General features: G+C 46.0%; 1 protein-coding gene across 6 annotated transcripts in view; it reads right to left on the bottom strand.

Moving 5' to 3' along the window:
* Positions 1-15,122, bottom strand: part of ptk2bb (protein tyrosine kinase 2 beta, b) — a 28,419-nt gene extending 13,297 nt beyond the window's left edge. For 4 of the 6 annotated variants that reach the window (XM_034076151.1, XM_034076155.1, XM_034076154.1 and 1 more), the window contains exons 1-10: positions 14,983-15,122; positions 3,354-3,589; positions 2,868-3,046; positions 2,334-2,421; positions 1,807-1,886; positions 1,652-1,714; positions 1,361-1,415; positions 1,113-1,253; positions 928-1,002; positions 79-180 (exon numbers count right to left, since the gene is read on the bottom strand). In XM_034076151.1, coding sequence (XP_033932042.1) covers positions 79-180; positions 928-1,002; positions 1,113-1,253; positions 1,361-1,415; positions 1,652-1,714; positions 1,807-1,886; positions 2,334-2,421; positions 2,868-3,046; positions 3,354-3,551 — 981 coding nt within the window. In that variant the 5' untranslated portion in view covers positions 3,552-3,589; positions 14,983-15,122. Of the gene's footprint in view, positions 1-78; positions 181-927; positions 1,003-1,112; positions 1,254-1,360; positions 1,416-1,651; positions 1,715-1,806; positions 1,887-2,333; positions 2,422-2,867; positions 3,047-3,353; positions 3,590-11,342; positions 11,514-14,982 lie in introns of those variants that run through there. The other 2 variants (XM_034076153.1, XM_034076152.1) reach the window with 2 other exon arrangements.
* Positions 15,123-17,891: the final 2,769 nt, after the last annotated feature.

Genomic DNA, 17,891 nt, shown 5'->3' with positions numbered 1-17,891 from the left:
GATATTTACTTATTCAGCTATTGTGATTCTTAACACTGTCCAGAGTAATATTGTATTATAGGTAGATGGTGTACTTACTTGTCGGGCCCCCTCTATGAAGAGGTCTAAGAGAGCCTTGCCGTCCCCCTGAGATAAGCATTGTATTTTCTTGATCTGTTTGAAGTCGGCTAGGAAAGAAGGCTGAGCCACACACAAAAAAGCGATGCACAAAGATGATCATTATGGCTGATAAATCTGTTTTATAATGATGTAGCATCCACTGATGGCAAGATAATCTTTGAAAATATATTTCTAGACACAAAATATCCAGCAGCTTTAATTTATGCTATCAGACTAAAAGGGGAAAATATGGTATTTCCATAAATTATAGGATTGCTTTAAATGAACAATTCGACATCTTTGGAAATGAGAGGATTGAAACAACTATCAGATTTGTATCAATATCATAAGTAATAGGTTGTATCTTATTTTGGTTTGTTTCATGAGTACAAAAAATGTAAACAAATATAATGTGGTTTGATGAGGAGTTATGCATTGGATTACTTCTTGGCCTCGAGAAATTGCTAGTCAGAGTAGACCTCAGGAAGTTACTGTTAATCATTACATTTTAGAGATGCTAATAAGTAGATTTAGTTTATAATGGACTAAGCTGCCTGTTTCCCCTTGTTTACAGACTGTATGCTAAGCTAAGCTAACCGACTGAAAGTAAAGCAATATCTTTCTTCTCATTTAACTAACATAACTAAAATATTCTATAAAAAAAATCTAGTATTTAGCTAGATAGATTAGATATATAATACACAAAAACATAACATAACGTGTGCATACTTAGCCTCTGCTTTTGTAATCATGTTTATTTCCCCGTTTCTGGTCAAATAAAGGATTTCTGATTCCTCACAAGCTATACTGAAATCTTGCTGTGCTTACCGCTGAATCCTTCTGTGTGCGTTGGCGAATCCCCCTCCCACCGATGACCAGCTCCACCGCTAGACTCCAACCTTGCTGTTGACAAGTGAGTGTTCTTAAATGTTTTTAACATTAATGTGAAACCGAGCCGATTAAGGCTTGGGGAACATGCTGTTTATAAGCATGGGATTAAGGGGGCCACTCACCACAAGTTCACATGGGAAAACCTCTTCATCATAAGTGGCGAACTCTTTGAGGGTCTCGAAAAACTTGATCATGCAGTCGTCCTCCTTGAGTGTTGCGTACTGTTGAAACGTCTGCTGGATCAACTTCCGTAGCTGCTTCGACTGGATCACAAGCAGGGGGATTTAAACATATGATTTTAGGTACACTGACGAAGATCTAGGTCTGACTCAACTCATTAAGAATTGAGGTCATGGTAAGGATGGTTTACCTTCATGCTGTTTATAAGCTGTGGAGGAAAGAAGAGGTCCAGGCCCACTTCTTTTCTAGATTTGCAAAGGAAAAGTCGGAAAAATTGTTGAAATTAAAAAAGAAATGTGCTTACATTTTTTTTCAAAACGTCATGTTTTAAATGTCCTATTTTGATGAACTACACAAATAAAGTCAAGCTTCTTAAAGGTGTATTCAACAGGATCCATCAGGGTTAATTAACTCAAAGCTCAAAATAATGAATTAGGTTGTATTTCACAAAAATGACAGTGAGAAGATGAATTGCACTTACTCTAGCAGCTCAAAGTTGGACTTCTTCTCGAGACCTTTTGCATTCATGTCTTTGTAGAACCTCCTGACAAAGGTAAAACAAGTAACAAGTTACAGAAATATAACGAACGTAAAGAAATTTGAGGGCAGAAGAATGAAAGGACTGAGGTGACTGACCTGATCTCCAAACAACCGAGCTGCAGCGCCATCCCATCACTGACCTTAGAGGCATGATACTGCATGTAATCACTACGCACCTGCCATTAAATAAAACCGAGAAATCAGATTAACAATAAATAGCAATGTTATACTGGACATCTCATAAAATAATTTGGATATGTTGGCATCATTTTTTCTTTTTATATATATATTTTAACTGACTGTTTGTTTATATTGAGAATATTAGCAGCACATATGTTAAGGCACTGCTCAATCCTCAAAGCTGCTGATTAGTTAATCTGTGCATTTTTGTTTCCATTCCTGTTTTAACAGAACTGAAGGTTTTATAATATCATTTGTAGATTTGATTCAAACAAAAAGAGTGCCACCTAAAGTCAAATCAAACCTTATCTACACAAAACCACTCCAGTACCCACACTGACAGCTGCTCTTCAGGTATGAAAACATGATTGCTAATATCCATTGACAAAAAAATAATTCTATGCCAGCCCAAAAGTAAAACATAAAATACAGTAGCTTGTTACCTGTTGGTAAAAAAACACTAACGTAGATCTGTCGTCTTTGAATTTTTCCAAGAAATTGACAGGAACGTATCTGATACGAAGGTCATACCTGCAGTTGAGAAAGAAAAGATACACCATGCATGTTTATAAAATGCGAACTTTAATATAAAAACACTTACGTTGTCTCTCAACAGATAACTTTTAAATTAGGGATACACAATATCATTAAAGGATATGGTCAAAATATGCAAATAGGTTGGAAAATATCTAAATTACAATATTATTTGCGATAAACAGACAGATATTAAAGTGAACTCAGTTATGCCTTTCTGCTGCATACAGTATACTACAGCTTAAAAACAACTAATTTCTTATTTAATTAGAAAAAATTAAGGAATGTAAGTTTGAAACGACCACACAAGGAAAGTTAAAGTGAAGTGTTTTACTGATTCTTTCAACTAGCAAAACTCACTTTAATGTTGTGTTTACTTGCATTAACTGACTTTGCATTGTCGATAAATAAAGCAACATTACGTCCTGGTAGAGGGCCTGTACCTCCACTCAGCTTCTATGTGATTGCTCTCGTAGCGCTGCTCCACCTCCCCGACCGTCAGATCTGGGTGCAGCCAGTGGAGTTCATCTGACTTCAGGTGCTTCAGCAGGAGGCCGTAGCATCCCGAGTGTTCGATGTTCGGCCCCAACCGACCACAGATCAGGATCGAACGGATGATGGCCTGAAGGATGCAGAATCAGCATTTATTTTTCGAAATATCATGAATATTCAATAACCATTCAAGCTACTTCTAGTGGTTCAAGGATAACAAATTGTGAGGTGAAGCACCGAAAGACCATCATTTCTGGTGGTTCCCATTCACTGAAAGAGAACAAGACTATTTGTGCACTGATAAAGGATGTATTACTTTCCTGTATGTTATGAAATGTGAATTTGTAATCTAAAGTATATCAGATAAACACGACTTCCCTATCACTGACATCTGAAACTACACTTCCTTTCCCCATATTTCTGTCGATTCCTCTCACCCTAATTTGCCAGGAGCTGTCACATTTAACCAGCTTGAAGTTCTTGCCCAGGTTGTTGTTGGTGCAGAAGCACACTTTGAGGATCTTGACGGGGCCTCCCTCCCCGGCCGTTAGCGAATCAGGGTTGGACTCTGCGCTGGTCGGTCTTGGACTTGGTACCTTCCAGGACAGGGTCTCCCCGGACATCACCTCATACATTTTCAATGCTGGGTTGGCACCATCATATCAACTTCATTCTGTTCGAAAGACAAAGGGAACAAGTCATCAGTCAACCATCAGGGCTCCAACACTTCCATCCAGAAGTTTACAAAGCATGTTCTGTATAATAATGTGCTGTTAAGACTGTGTTCCAGGTAAAGCATGTTTAACTGAACTGTGTCTTTAACACAAGAGTACTGTAACTTCTTTATAGCACAGCACACTTAACATTCCTGCTGTGATGTTGTGCCATGCAGTGACTCATATCATTTCATTCTGAGATCCGCTGATTACATTCCTTCCTAACCGTGAGGGCCTGAGTGATTCACAAAGAAGACTTGGGTCAGTGTGGAGACTTGTATCTTCTAAATCAGCGAGAAAAACTCCTAGAAATCACCACTTCTCCCAAAATACAAACACAACTTAAACGTTATTACGTATGTGCTGTTGAAGGGAGACAGAGGCTGACAGAAGAGTGTTGTAAAACAAAACAACACCTTAAATCTGTTCGGAAACCAAACAACAGTTATGACTAACCGGATATGTAGTAACCGGAGCCGTTATGCAACCTTTGTTGATTTTCCTTTATGCAAGAATGTGAGGAGAAGAACGATAGTTACGGCTGTAACTACGGTTCTATGAGTCCCGGATGACCGCCAGAGGCGGTGCTTTAGCACTGGATATGTCCATCGCGCGCATGCGCAGCTCGAGTACCAATAACAACAAAGTCACCTGTGACCCACGTGACACCGGCTACATCAGCCGGTGTCGACAGAGGATCTGTTCCCAGAATCTTCTCGCGAGCACACAAGAATTCTGAGTGACAGGAAACTCTGGCGGTCATCCGGGACTCATAGAACCGTAGTTACAGCCGTAACTATCGTTCTATTTCGTCCCTACTGACCGCCAGAGGCGGTGCTTTAGCACTGGATGACCTATACCAACCATGTCATGAAGAATCCAAGCACTTACTCACCTAGTTGGAAGCAGCGGAGCTTGGCCACAAGACCACCCCCAGGGGGTGAGGAGTGGCGACATTGACCCGGTAGAACCTGGAGAATGTGCCAGAAGACGCCCATGACGCCGCGGCGCAGATGGTCTCCAGGGGCACCCCTCTTAGGGCAGCCCACGATGTTGAGACGCCTCTTGTAGAGTGGCATCTGGCCCCTGATGGCGGGGGGCGGCCACTGGCCCCATAGGCACATGTGATGGTATCCACCACCCAGTGGGACAGCCGCTGCTTCGAGAGAGCACGACCCTTCCTAGTGCCGCCATGGCAAACGAAGAGCTGCTCTGACTGTCGTATACAGGCCGTAGCATCAATATACGCCCTCAGGGCACGCACAGGGCACAGCAACTCAGGTGTGCCGTTCTCCTGTGGAATGTTAAAGCGTGCCAGCTGGATAGGCCGATTGGAGTGGGCTAGTGGAAGCACCTTGGGCAAGAACGCCACATTCGGCCAGAGGGTGACACCCGAGCCATCGGAGTTCCACCTCAGGCATGTACTGCTTACGGAGAGGGCATGAAGCTCTCCGACTCGCTTCCCTGAGGTTATGGCAGAAATGCTGCCTTCAGGGACAGCCATTTAAGCCCGACCTGGGCCAAGGGTTCGAAGGGAGGAGATGATAGTGCATCCAACACTAGGGGCAGGTCCCAAGCCGGGGCCCCTGGGGTGCTAGGGGGGGCGCTGCCGTAGAGCCCCTCTTAGAAAGAGGGACACCAACCTGTGGCGCCCCACTGTGGCGCCATCGACTCCGACATGTCGGGCAGAGATAGCAGCCATATACACCTTCAAAGTGGAGTGAGAACGTCCACTATCCAGAAGGGACTGCAGAAACTCTAAAATGGTGGCCACGGAGCAATGTCCCGGATTCTCAGCCTTACTCACACACCAGTGGGAGAAGAGCCTCCATTTGCACTCATACTGTGCCCGAGTGGATGGAGCTCTGGCATTCAGGATAGTTTCCCTGACAGATGCCGTGACACCGCTCAACAGTGGGTTGGGCCCTGCAGAGGCCAAACCCAGAGCTGAAGGCGGCGAGGGTCGGGATGCCAGATCTGACCCTTGAGCTGTGACAGGAGGTCCTTCCTGTCGGGGAGACGCCACGGTGGGCTGCCGCAGAGACTGCGTAGCAGTGGGAACCAGACTCTCCCCGGCCAGCGGGGGGCGACTAGAAGGAGCCTGTGCCCCTGGGTAAGGACCCTCTGAAGCGTCTGAAGTATCAGAGGCAACGGCGGGAAGGCATACAGGAGAGTGTCCGGCCAGTCGTGCGCCAGGGCATCCTGACCCAATGGGCTGGTCACCTCCGACCAGGAGAACCAGAGGGGGCAGTGCCTCGACTCTTCCGAGGCAAAGAGGTCCACCTCGGCCCTGCCGAAGAGGCTCCAAATTATCTCCACCACCTCCGGGTGAAGCCTCCACTCCCCCGGTGGAGGCTTGCGCCGTGAGAGGAAATCTGCGACCTGATTCAGGTCCCCTGGCAGAAAAACTGCCCGCAGACTGGTGAGGCGGGGGAGCGCCCAAGGCAAGAGGCTCTGCGAAACGCGGAGCAGCTGTGCGGACCTGGCGCCCCCCTGGTGGTTGATTTGGGCAACTGCGGACATGTTGTCCGAACGAACGAGCACATGCCTGCCCGCCAGTTGGGGTAAAAAGTGCATGAGTGCGAGCAACACCGCTCGAAGCTCCAGCACATTGATATGGCGTGCACCTTCCTGGGCAGACCACTGACCCTGCACAGTCCTGCCCTGCCACACCGCACCCCACCCCGAGAGACACGCATCCACAGTGACAGTCTCCCGGCGGGATGGGATGGTGCCCATGGGCACACCCCTCAGGAGATAGGCCCTGTCCCTCCAGCGGGACATAGAGTGGAGGCACCGCTGAGACACCCTGACTCTCTTGTGCCTGTGCCGCTTGGCGTCCAAGTGACGGCTGTTCAGCCACATCTGCATGGGGCGCAGTGACAACAGGCCCAAGGGCACGACGGCTGAGGCAGCTGTCAGTCTGCCTAAGAGCCGGAGGAACTGTATGTAAGGCACCCTCTTGCCTAGTCTGAAGATGCGAAGATGGTGGGAAATGTCGTCCACACGACGAGGTGTCAAGTAGGCCCTCATGGTGACCGAATCTAGGACCATCCCCAGATAAGTGACCTGCTGGGAAGGGTCCAGGCAACTCTTCCCGGTGTTCACTGTCAGGCCCAACCGGGCAACGTGGGATGAGAGGCGCGCCGTATCCTGGGCCCCTTGGGCCCGGGACGGCGCGCAAACCAGCCAGTCGTCCAGGTATGGCAGGACCTTCATGCCCTGTGCCTGCAGGGGAGCGAGTGCTGCCGCAACAACCCTGGTGAACACCCTTGGGGAGAGGGAGAGACCAAAGGGAAGCACCCGAAACTGATAATGTCGACCCTGAAAGGCGAACCTCAAGAACCTCCGGTGATGGGATACAATTGGCACGTGGAAGTAGGCGTCCCTCAAGTCCACGGTTGTGAACCACTCCCCCTGTGTGACAACACGAAGGGTGTCTGCTGTGGTTAGCATATGGAAGGGTAGTACCCTCAGGAATCTGTTGATTCCTCTGAGGTCCAGAACTGGACGGAATCCGCCAACTTTCTTGCTCACAAGAAAGTACGTCGAGTAGAACCCCCCGCCCTGACGCAGGGGGTCCACTGGCTCGATTGCGCCTTTGGCCAAGAGGACGGACAACTCTTGGGCTAGCGCTAAGGCCTTCGCCGGGTCCTTGACAACTGTCATTCTGACCCGGCCGAAGGCTAGGGGCCGGCGTCGGAACTGCAACTCGTAGCCCCGGGTTAGTGTGGAAACCACCCAGGGGTCGGAAATACAGGCAGCCCAGTAGCTGAGCTGCTGCTGGGAAAAACAGCCGACGACCGGCCCCGGGACTTCAGGGCCTAGCCCCCCGGCCCCTGGAGCCCCTCGGGGGGCGCCGGTAAGGCTCTGAAGCGCGAGGCCGCCTGGAAGCCAGGCGACCTGGGGCACGAAAGTCATTGGCCGGTTGAGTGGGCCGCTGGGAACTCTGCCGACCACCCCAGTAAGCCGGTGGCTGAGCGCGGCTGCTAGAGCGGCCCCTGGGCCTGCCGGGAGCGGCCGCGGGACTGCGAAGACCCGAGAGCTGCTGCCTGGTCTGCCTCGCTTGGGCAGCGCGCTCCAGTGTCTCCAGGGCAGCTGACCCAAACAGCTCCCCTGGCTCGACTGGCACGCTACGTAGGACTCTCCTACATGTCTCCGTCAGTGGTGACTGGGCCAGCCAAACCTGGCGACGAGTCTGTACCAGAAAAGACATAACTCGTCCAAATTCCCTAGTCATTAGGGCAAAGGCCTGCAGTGATGCATCGCTGAGGCCCAGCAAAGAAGGCTCGGCCGGAGCCTGCTGCAGCGAGGCGGAGACGGCCAGCATTAGATGGGAGAGGGAGTTCCCGATACGACCCATGCGTGCCGCTGCGTCGTAGGCCCTACAGAGCAGCCCATCCGTGACCCTGCACTGAGGCTGAGGGCACCTGACCTCAGGCCTTAAAGCCTCGTCAGGAGCCAGAATCAGGGAGGCGATGGCAGGCTCAATGGGTGGCATGCCACCCAGCCCCGCCCTCGCCGGGTCCTGCATGGCAGCCAAGGTCCGGGCATCGGAACCAGTGCGGCTAAAGGCCCTGGTGTCCCTCCAGCATGCCTGGAGCTCCCTCAGGTACTCCTCTGAAGGAGGAACGGTGAGGGGGACACGGGCTGGGTTACGCCTGAAGAAGGCACTAGCCGGAGCCAAGTTGGCCTGCGGAACCGGAATCTGCAGGTGCGCCAAGGCTGTACGAATGATGGCCGCCATGGAGCCGTCCTCCCCGTCCTGCAGAGACCCCTGAGCAGAGGAGAGGGAAAACTCCTCGAGCGGGACCTCGTCCTCCGTCTCTTCATTGAAGAGGTTAGCCGAAGCCGCTAGCGACAAGGCATCCTCGTACAGAGGTGCGGCAACCGAAGGAAGGGCGGCAACCGGAGGAGGGGCAGCAACCGAAGGAGGGGCAGGCGGCCCGCTAGCAGCCCCTATACCGGGCCCCGGCTGAAGGGCCACGAGGAGCGACTTCATCGTGTCCATGTCGGTAGCTAGCTGATCCACTTTAGAGGACAGCCTGTTCCTAGTCCTCTTATTGGGGGGTGCACCCATGGCCATCGCTCCCTCAAGTCGCCAGGGACGGTCGAACTGATCTGGGGGAGGATGTGACCAAGAGAGGTGTCCGTTGGCTGCCGCCAGACGTTCCACCTCAGTGATTCTAGCCACTCTGAGTGCCCGGGGCATGCAGCTACAGTTCATGCAGGCCCCTACTGTGAGAGCTTCCCTTAGATGCTCGAGGCCGAGGCAAGAGGGGCAACGGTCGTGGCCGTCCTCGGGCTCGAGAGAAGCCATACAGGCGCTACATGAATGAGCCATTCTGTAGGTAGCCAGATGCAGAGAAGCCGGGAGCGGGTGCGGGAACACAGCCTTCACCAGCTACCTGCCCTTCACTGGCTGAGCCGAGGCGAGTGCCAGATGCAGCGTAACCGGGAGCGGGTGCGGGAACGCAGCCTTCACCAGCTACCTGCTTAAACCAAAACACAAGGCAGTTAGCGTCTACCAGGAGCGGGGGCGAGAACACTGCCTTCACTGGTTAATTTACAGACGAATGCCTGATGCAGCGTAACCGGGAGCGGGTGCGGGAACACAGCCTTCACCAGCTACCTGCTAAACAGAAAACACAAGGCAGTTTAGCGTCTACCAGGAGCGGGGGGCGAGAACACTGCCTTCACTGGTTAATTTACAGACAAATGCCAGATGCAGCGTAACCGGGAGCGGGTGCGGGAACACAGCCTTCACCAGCTACCTGCTTAACAGAAAACACCAGGCAGTTTAGCGTCTACCAGGAGCGGGGGCGAGAACACTGCCTTCACTGGTTCATTTACAGACGAATGCCAGACGCAGCGTAACCGGGAGCGGGTGCGGGAGCACAGCCTTCACCAGCTACTTGTTTAACAGGATAAACACGGCAACTTTAGCGTTAAATCAAAGGCGAATGCCAGCTGTAGCTAAAGAAAAAAGAACGGTACGGGAAACTCCGGTGCTCAACCCGGCGTCAGCCGAGTGGCTGCAGCCGCTACTGCTAACTAGCCAGTACAGCTCAATGCCAATGAAGTTTAGCTCAATGCTAATGAAGTTTAGCTCAATGCTAATGAGGTTTAGCTCAATGCTAGTGACGTTTGGCTCAGCGCCGCGGCCAAAACAGTACAAAAGCACAGCAATACTCCTGGGAGAGGGAGCGAAAACACCTCCGTCACCAAAAGACTCAGCAAACAGACAGAAATCAGGACAACTAGGCTGGGAGAGGGAGTAGAAACACTGCCGTCGCCAACCAAGCCGACACCAACCTGTCCGAACGAAGTCTCTGCGCAGCCAGCCGCAGCTCCTGGAGGACGGGTAATCCCGCGGCCCCGACTGGATGAGTCGCGAAGCTACACGCAGCCAGCTGTTTGCAGAGAATCCTTAACAAATGTTCCGAACGAACGAACGCTGTAGGCTACAAAAAATGTAGCCAAGGTACTCTCGCGCAGCGAGAGGATGAAAAGGAACAGATCCTCTGTCGACACCGGCTGATGTAGCCGGTGTCACGTGGGTCACAGGTGACTTTGTTGTTATTGGTACTCGAGCTGCGCATGCGCGCGATGGACATATCCAGTGCTAAAGCACCGCCTCTGGCGGTCAGTAGGGACGAAATAGAACTCCAAATATAGCAGGGAAGCAGCTCTACTGCCCTTCTTCAAGGGAGTCTAAAGGGGAATTGGGTGACATATGTAACTAATATCACCATGAAACCTCCACAGTTCATTTGTATTTCTAAATATGCAATTGAACAATGTTCAAACTTGCATACACTTCCAGAATAAACATTGCATAGAGCAAGGTTAGAAAAATGGGGATATCTCTTTGTATCCATCCATAAATATGTCAACAGCAATCAAATAAAAAGCAGTTTTACCATATTAAATGTTATATTAATCAGGCTATTAATGATACATGGACATACCACTTGGTAAAAACCTTCAAAATATAGAAGAGGAGATTTCTGGCTGACAGTTGAAAAAAAACTTGTATTTTAAGGCTGGCCCTGTCCCAGGATCTCAATGTCTGCCCACCAGCACCGCTCAATCTCACTGTATCTTAGTTAGTTAGCAGTGACTTCCTAATTTACACTTTGGCGCATTAGCTATAACCTTCCAGATGCTATGGACAGAGGCAGGCTAGCTGATACCCCTTGTTTTCGTGCTAAGTTATGCTCACCAGCTGCTAGCTACAGCTACATTATGAATAGAAAAAAGGGTGGTGTTATTCTTGTTCAAATCCAACCCCTGGCATAAAACAAATGAGTTATTTCCAAATGTGTGACTATTCCTTTCAGACATAAATACCACATTAGAAATCCCAGCAACAGCAGATCCTGCTCCAGACACTTAGCTTTAAACACACATGGTAATAGAAACAAACATCATAAAAAGCTGAGCACACAATCACAGGCACACTGGAAAAGCTGAAAGTCTGCACAAACTTAGATTGAACTTTTCTTGAAGGTTTCATCAAACATTGATTGGGGCAGCAACAAACTGATGGATTACATTAGAACAAATCAGGGAAATACATCAAGAGGTGGTCTGACCTTAAGCCCCGAACATAAATTGACTCTCTACTCTCTCATTAATATTCTGTCATTCAAACCTCTGGGCTGACTCAGCTAAGACTGGGCTAAACATTTTTTTTTTAAAACTCACCTAGCTTTGAGGTAAAGATTTCTGTTGGTTACCCACCTCGCAAAAGTGTCCGTCAGATAAGAGTCAGAAGGTGTTTTCTTTTAAATAAAGCTCCATGCTGTTACACTGCTGCGAGGAAGCTGAGCAGTGTTAGTTTTTCTCAGGGCTTTCTGCCGCTGTTGGACAGGGTTGTGTTTTGTTAGCCTGAGGCCATGAATTCCCCAGCAGAGCCGTGTGTGTGTGTGTGTGTGTGTGTGTGTGTGTGTGTGTGTGTGTGTGTGTGTGTGTGTGTGTGTGTGTGTGTGTGTGTGTGTGTGTGTGTGTGTGTGTGTGTGTGTGTGTGTGTGTGTGTGTGTGTGTGTGTGTGTGTGTGTGTGTGTGTGTGTGTGTGTGTGTGTGTGAAGGGAAAGAGAGACAGGATGAGTGTGCAGCATGGCCTGCACATTGCACCATCACCTGGGTGTGGGAGGCCTGACAAGAGGGAGATTGAGGAGGAAGAGGGTGAAGTTTAGGATTACGTCTAAGAAAAACGTCCATGAATGTTGAAGCATGTAGGGTCGTGGATATACAAATACATTCCTTGGCTCACATGAGAAACAATGAGTCAACCTAGAGAGATACATACATTACATTACATTGCATTTAGCTGACGCTTTTATCCAAAGCGACATACAATAAGTGCGTTCGACCAACAAAATACAAACTTGAAGAAAACAGAATCATATAAGTACATCAGGTTTCATAGAGCAAAAACATTTCAAGTGCTACTCAACTGGCTTTAGATAAGCCAGTCCTTTATTAGTATATAAGTGCTTTGTTAATAGTTCTATCGCTCGAAGTGGAGTCGAAAGAGATGAGTTTTCAGTCTGCGCCGGAAGGTGTGTAAGCTATCTGCTGTCCTGATGTCAATGGGGAGCTCATTCCACCATTTTGGAGCCAGGATAGCAAACCCACGTGTTTTTGCATACAGATTGCTACATGTGCTTGGACGGAAATGCAAAATCTGTTGTGCCAAAATGTTTGTCAGCTATGTTAAAAAACAACAAAGAAAGACATTTGACCTCCAGTCTACTTCTTGTGTGTGAGACCTGATCTTTGTCTAGTCTTAATTCTAACACCTAATCACTAAAACACAGGAAAATGGGGCATTGAAAACACTGTAATTTGGACTGAAACACAACGGTTTCCATTGGAGTCGTTTGGCAATTATTTCCTCCTTATTTATAAATTCTTCTTCCGTAAATATACTTTAGATCGTTGTTAATGTCACGTGTAAATTGCTAGAGGAGATCATAAAATAATGTAGTTAAACGTATTACCGAACAAGGTTTTTTTCAAAAAGGGATAAACATGTTAAATCTGGCAAATGTAGGGTCTGTCATTTGAGAGTTCCTCTTACACTAACAAGAAGGAGTAAGCTGCTTCATAAATGTGTCTTATTGCTCTCACACATAGCAAAGAACACGTAAACTCATAACTTTGCTTGTATTAAGTGTTTGTTGAGGAAAGTGTGATAGATATGGGTCAAAGTCTAGTGTTTAAAGTTACCAGCAAATGCATAGTAAGATCCAGGGTCTTGGTTACTTATTCTTTAATCAGGTATTTATGGATTAAATTAATAATTTTGCCATTCTCATACTGTCTCTTGTTCAATTGTTTGGCAGCTACTTGTATTTTAGATGACGTTTATAATATGAGAAGTTTGGCTTATTTTGCTGAATATTTCATGAAGTTCTTTTTACAAATCAGTTGGACAAATAAGGCATGTTTTTGGCATCGTGCCATGCTGCTGTAATTCAGTTGGACAATAATGTTCTAGTTATTTTTTGGAGTAGGACAGTCTTGTCAACAACAAAAGCCCATCATTAAATTCACTGACGGGCATGAAGTCCTTTCTTCTACGTGTTTTTAACATCCCTCTAGTTTTTTTTAGGTGAACAAAAGAGATACTTTCCAGGCACACAGTGATGTTGCTTCTCTCCACACTGTCATGCTGGCACTTGAGTTGTTATGGTAACGACTGTTCCCGAGGGAGATTTTTATCACAAAACTGAAACCAAGGTGGAGTGAACGAACCCTTTCAACACTCAGCCACCACAAACACTGCAACGGGAATATTCAGCACCCAAACATTTGTCTAGATGAGGAGTTATTCCTGCTCATTACTGCTGCCACTCTTCCCTAACTTAACTCCTGTTTCTTATTCAAAACATACAGTCTCTATGAGGTGAATGACAGGGTGACAAATTGTGAAAAATGAGATTACAATTCCACAGCAGCTGGCGAAGAAGCTTCCACTTTCAACAAGGCTGCTGTACATGAGAGAGAGAGGACATCAATACATTTCAAGCTGTTTATGACAACGGATGTTCGCTTACTGTAGATAATATATACTTTGATATCTATAGCTGCAGCAAATAATACTGGATCAAATATAGTATTCTGTAAATATAACTAAAAACTGCCAAAATGCTATAGTTCTGTATTGAGAATGTGTCACTTTTCTGGGGTATTTTCTATTGTAAATTGGATATCTTTATGTCCGACAATTATATTTGTTCAACTTGGAAATGCTTCCCTGAGTATGTATGTTCGCAAATCCAAACCTAAAACAAATGTATTCAAATCTCAGCGTTTCAATTTAAAACATGTTTTGTTTATGTTTGTTCTGTAACATGTCAACTAGCCTACTTAGTGGAGAAAAGTCAATAGTGATTGTTTTTGTATATCTGAAAAGTCCAGTGTTGACTACAAAGGTGTAACCCTGTTCTCTCTTTGTAAACTGCATAGTAGTGAAAATGAAGACACAACATCCTTGACAGAATCTGTCATGACATGCAGTCATGATGTAATTCCACAAAAAAGTGTAATCAGATAGTGTGTGTGGGCATTGTGTCAGCAACATCAACTCTCAGAAATCAAATTACACAGATACTACCTATATAAATAAAGTAGCTTTAAACCACGCTGAATTAAGCTTATCTCACGAAAAAAGGATGTTTTTGAGACAAAATTGCCTATAACCAGTATATCTCCTGAAAGTCAGGGCATTGTTAAGAGACAGTTTTCCCTAATAAAGACAGAATGAGGGCAGTAGATAAGGGAAAAGGGTTTTCCTGGTAGGTTCTTGTCAACACAGGCAGGTATTGAGCTGTCTAAACAGTGCTGTGCTCAGAGGGTCTGCACACTGCACCGTCATGACCCCAGGCACTGGAATGTGGCTGCTGCTGCTGCTGCTGCTGCTGCTTCACCTGCACAGACTTGCTGTAATAATGAAGATGTCTCCCTCTATCTGGGGAGAGAATGGCAGCTAGCTAGCTCTTTACATTGTGCCATTATAAACACTACCACTACCATGAGAAAGAAGATACAAGTATTCAAGCTTAAAAGCCAAGTTTGACATCCAAAAACTTCCATTATCCCACCAAGACTGGAAATAAGAGTGGAGGAAAAAACTTGCTTTTTAAAAACAGCAATTATCTACACTTTTTAAATTCGTGAAGTGGTTGTAATGCAGGCGTATACGTTTTTGCCGTTAACCCCTGTGCAAGTGGGCCCATTGCAAGCAGTTGTGTAAATTGTAAAGCTCACCTCAGCAGAAATTGTAAATCACTTTGCTGTAATAAACATAGCCTAAGCGTATATTAATATTTCACCTTACCTGATTCTGGTGTAATTCTTGTAGGGATAAAAGCCTTGCAGAAAGTGTTATTGCTCTCGAGAGTTCGGGCCTGACAGATTGTCTCTCTGTAGTCGAGCAACAGGCGGCAGGTGGCCACTCCCTCACCTTTGCAACTCTGCGGTAAGGTGGGCCCACTTCCGTGTTTCTTGAATCTCATGGCTGTCTGTTTAAGTTTTCAAACTTTTCCAAACTTATTTTTGTATCTGTTTCTCGTCTGAGTCTCGAAAGAGTGTCGCGCTTTTTCGAACGCACGAGCGACTTAGTTGTCCTTGCTCGTTGCAAAACGCTCAAAAATAACTAGTTTTCCTATTTTAAAATAACGACTTTAATTACCACTAGTTAACTTACAAACGTATCTATTCCTGCTTTAGGAGGAATATGTCACATTGTTTGAGTTTTAATTTAAAGTTTTGGTTAGATTTTTACCTCATTTTCAGTCGTCATCTCTTCACTGAAAACTGTTATTGGGTCTACAGTGAAGTAATTACACCGATTAAACAGCAGATGGCACTACATACTAGTACAAAGACTAATATAACAGGACTTGTTAACTAACTTTAGATGCCTTCTTTGAAATTTTCATAGGTAGATCAATAAGAATGTCAAGGGATGTATACAAATAACAACAACAATTTTCAAATTTTTAAATCATAAAATGTTCATAAAACTTTATTGAGTGAACATAATTTGCAGCAAAAACACAGTTAACGTACGATATATTCAATGCAAATGTTAGAACAAACAAATGTAAAAAATACAAGAAAGTCCAACAAATGATTCCTTGATGAATACATAATCACACACACACACACACACACACACACACACACACACACACACACACACAGTTTTTATATTGCCAAGCAATTCTGACTTAGTTCCATATACTAAAAGTGGAATTGGGTAGAATGATGTCTGTATGAATACAAGTTGACAATGCATAAGCAGTTTCTGTATTCATCATTCCAAATCAACAGATTATTTTCATCATGTTTGTCCAAATTGTATGTGTCACTGTAAGCCTATAACAGATCACCCAAAGTTTCATATTTTTACAAATCGCAAAGAAAGTATCCAGTTTTATACAAACAAAATATTGGTTATTTTAATTACTACAGCATATTCACATTAACAAACATTTGTGAGGCAAATGTAACTTTTGCAGACTCACAAGACAATAACGTTGTGTAGTTGCTCCCTGGAGTGTCCCTCTGTTTCAATTCATTCAGGTTGTGCTTTGAATTTTGCAACAGCATATAATGAGAAACATACAACCAAATGAGAGTAATCGTTATGCAATGTAAAATGTCTTTATTTTTAGACTTGTCAGAGGCATCTTTATTCATCCAGGCCTTCCTTTCTCTCCTTGTAGCATCCAGCACCGCTTTCTATGCCAGAGTTTGGAATAGCTGTGTGGAGCTGTGACAGCTGTGATGCAGTTCAAGTCTGGGTCAGACCGAGACCAAACACCGCCCAGCACCCAGCGGGCCGGAGCAGTGTCAAGGGCAAGAATCCACAACAGGTGCCTGTCAAGCTCGGCTGTCACACAGTAGCAGGCACGGCTCTACGATGGTAAGCTTCAGCAGTTACAATGGTTTCACTGTTTGCTTCTCGATGTGATCATTAACACTGACATTTTGAGACCACTCTTGCCCTGAAACTATCAATTCCTCACTATCCCATCCCCGTCCTCCCCCACTTGTTCCCCATGTTGGACGCCATTTCCCTGCCAGTATTTAGAAACATAAACTGGGGGAACACAAGTGGCTTTTGTGGCATGCAAAGCGTCTCTTGTCCAGGGAGACTGAGGTGTCGAGGGAAAAGTATCAGATATATTATGGCAGCTTATAATATGATTCACTGTTATTCTAGTCACTGTCATCGTGGGTGTACATCGTGATGACAGAACGAAAAACATTCAGCAGTATCAGACTACACAGTTGTGTTTTGTCTGATGTTTTGTTGATTTGGTAGCCAAGTCCAGAGAGAAACTTAAATTAAGTTGTTTTTATAGCTGGAATGACCAGTTATCAGATACTTGAACTTGAATTTGCATATAGGGGCAAGTATCTCTAGGTGCATTGGTGGAAAAAGTAGACCTACTAGGATCCTATACTGTTATATACATTACAATGTATACTGCTCTTAATAGTCTTTCAGTCTTGTTTTGGAACGATCATTGTCTGCTTAGCGCTTCTCATCACAATACTTGGTGATGTGTCCACCATTTTCCTACCTCCCTTTTGGATGTGTGCTTAGTACTATGGCATCTGTCCTTTCTTTACATTTTAGGGGTAGACGTTTTTTATAGAAGTGTAAGCCCAGAAACGTCACAAACCCAGCCACATTTGTGTGGTTCTGCACATTGAGCCACCGATGATTGAGAGCGATTAATTTTTACGAGTCTTTACATTGTTTTTTAGTACAATCCCACTCATTACCCCTTTAAAATGCGTAGTTGGTTGCGGTTCTGTCTCCCTCCACAAGAGGATTCATATCACAAATGATCTGATGATGCATAAAATAGGGGTTGTCATGTTTGAAAACCTCAATGAATGTCTTTATTCTACCACTGAGACACTTTGGCCCAGAAGAGCAAATATTGCTATTAAACATGCCGGAGACACTTTTAGGGTTGAACCATTTAGAATTATTTTTAGAGGCTGTTCTTTTGATGAGGGATGAAGTGGTAAAAGCTCTGATGACTCCCACTCCTGTGGAAGCACAACACCCTCCTAACCAAAGTCCCCACCCGAGAGCTCGCTGTGCAAATGGTTGTCATGCTATGCTTTGATGTTACAAGTCTCCCCCCCCCCAACTCCTACTAACTCATTATAGAAATCTTTGCCCCACCTTCTGTCTGTTTAATGATGTCTACAATATTTATC

This window comes from Pseudochaenichthys georgianus, chromosome 24 (genome assembly GCF_902827115.2).
Source record: "Pseudochaenichthys georgianus chromosome 24, fPseGeo1.2, whole genome shotgun sequence".
Classification (NCBI taxonomy): Eukaryota; Metazoa; Chordata; class Actinopteri; order Perciformes; family Channichthyidae; genus Pseudochaenichthys; species Pseudochaenichthys georgianus.
The sequence above is the reverse complement of the archived record's forward strand: the minus strand, read 5'-3'. Positions and strand labels throughout refer to the sequence as shown.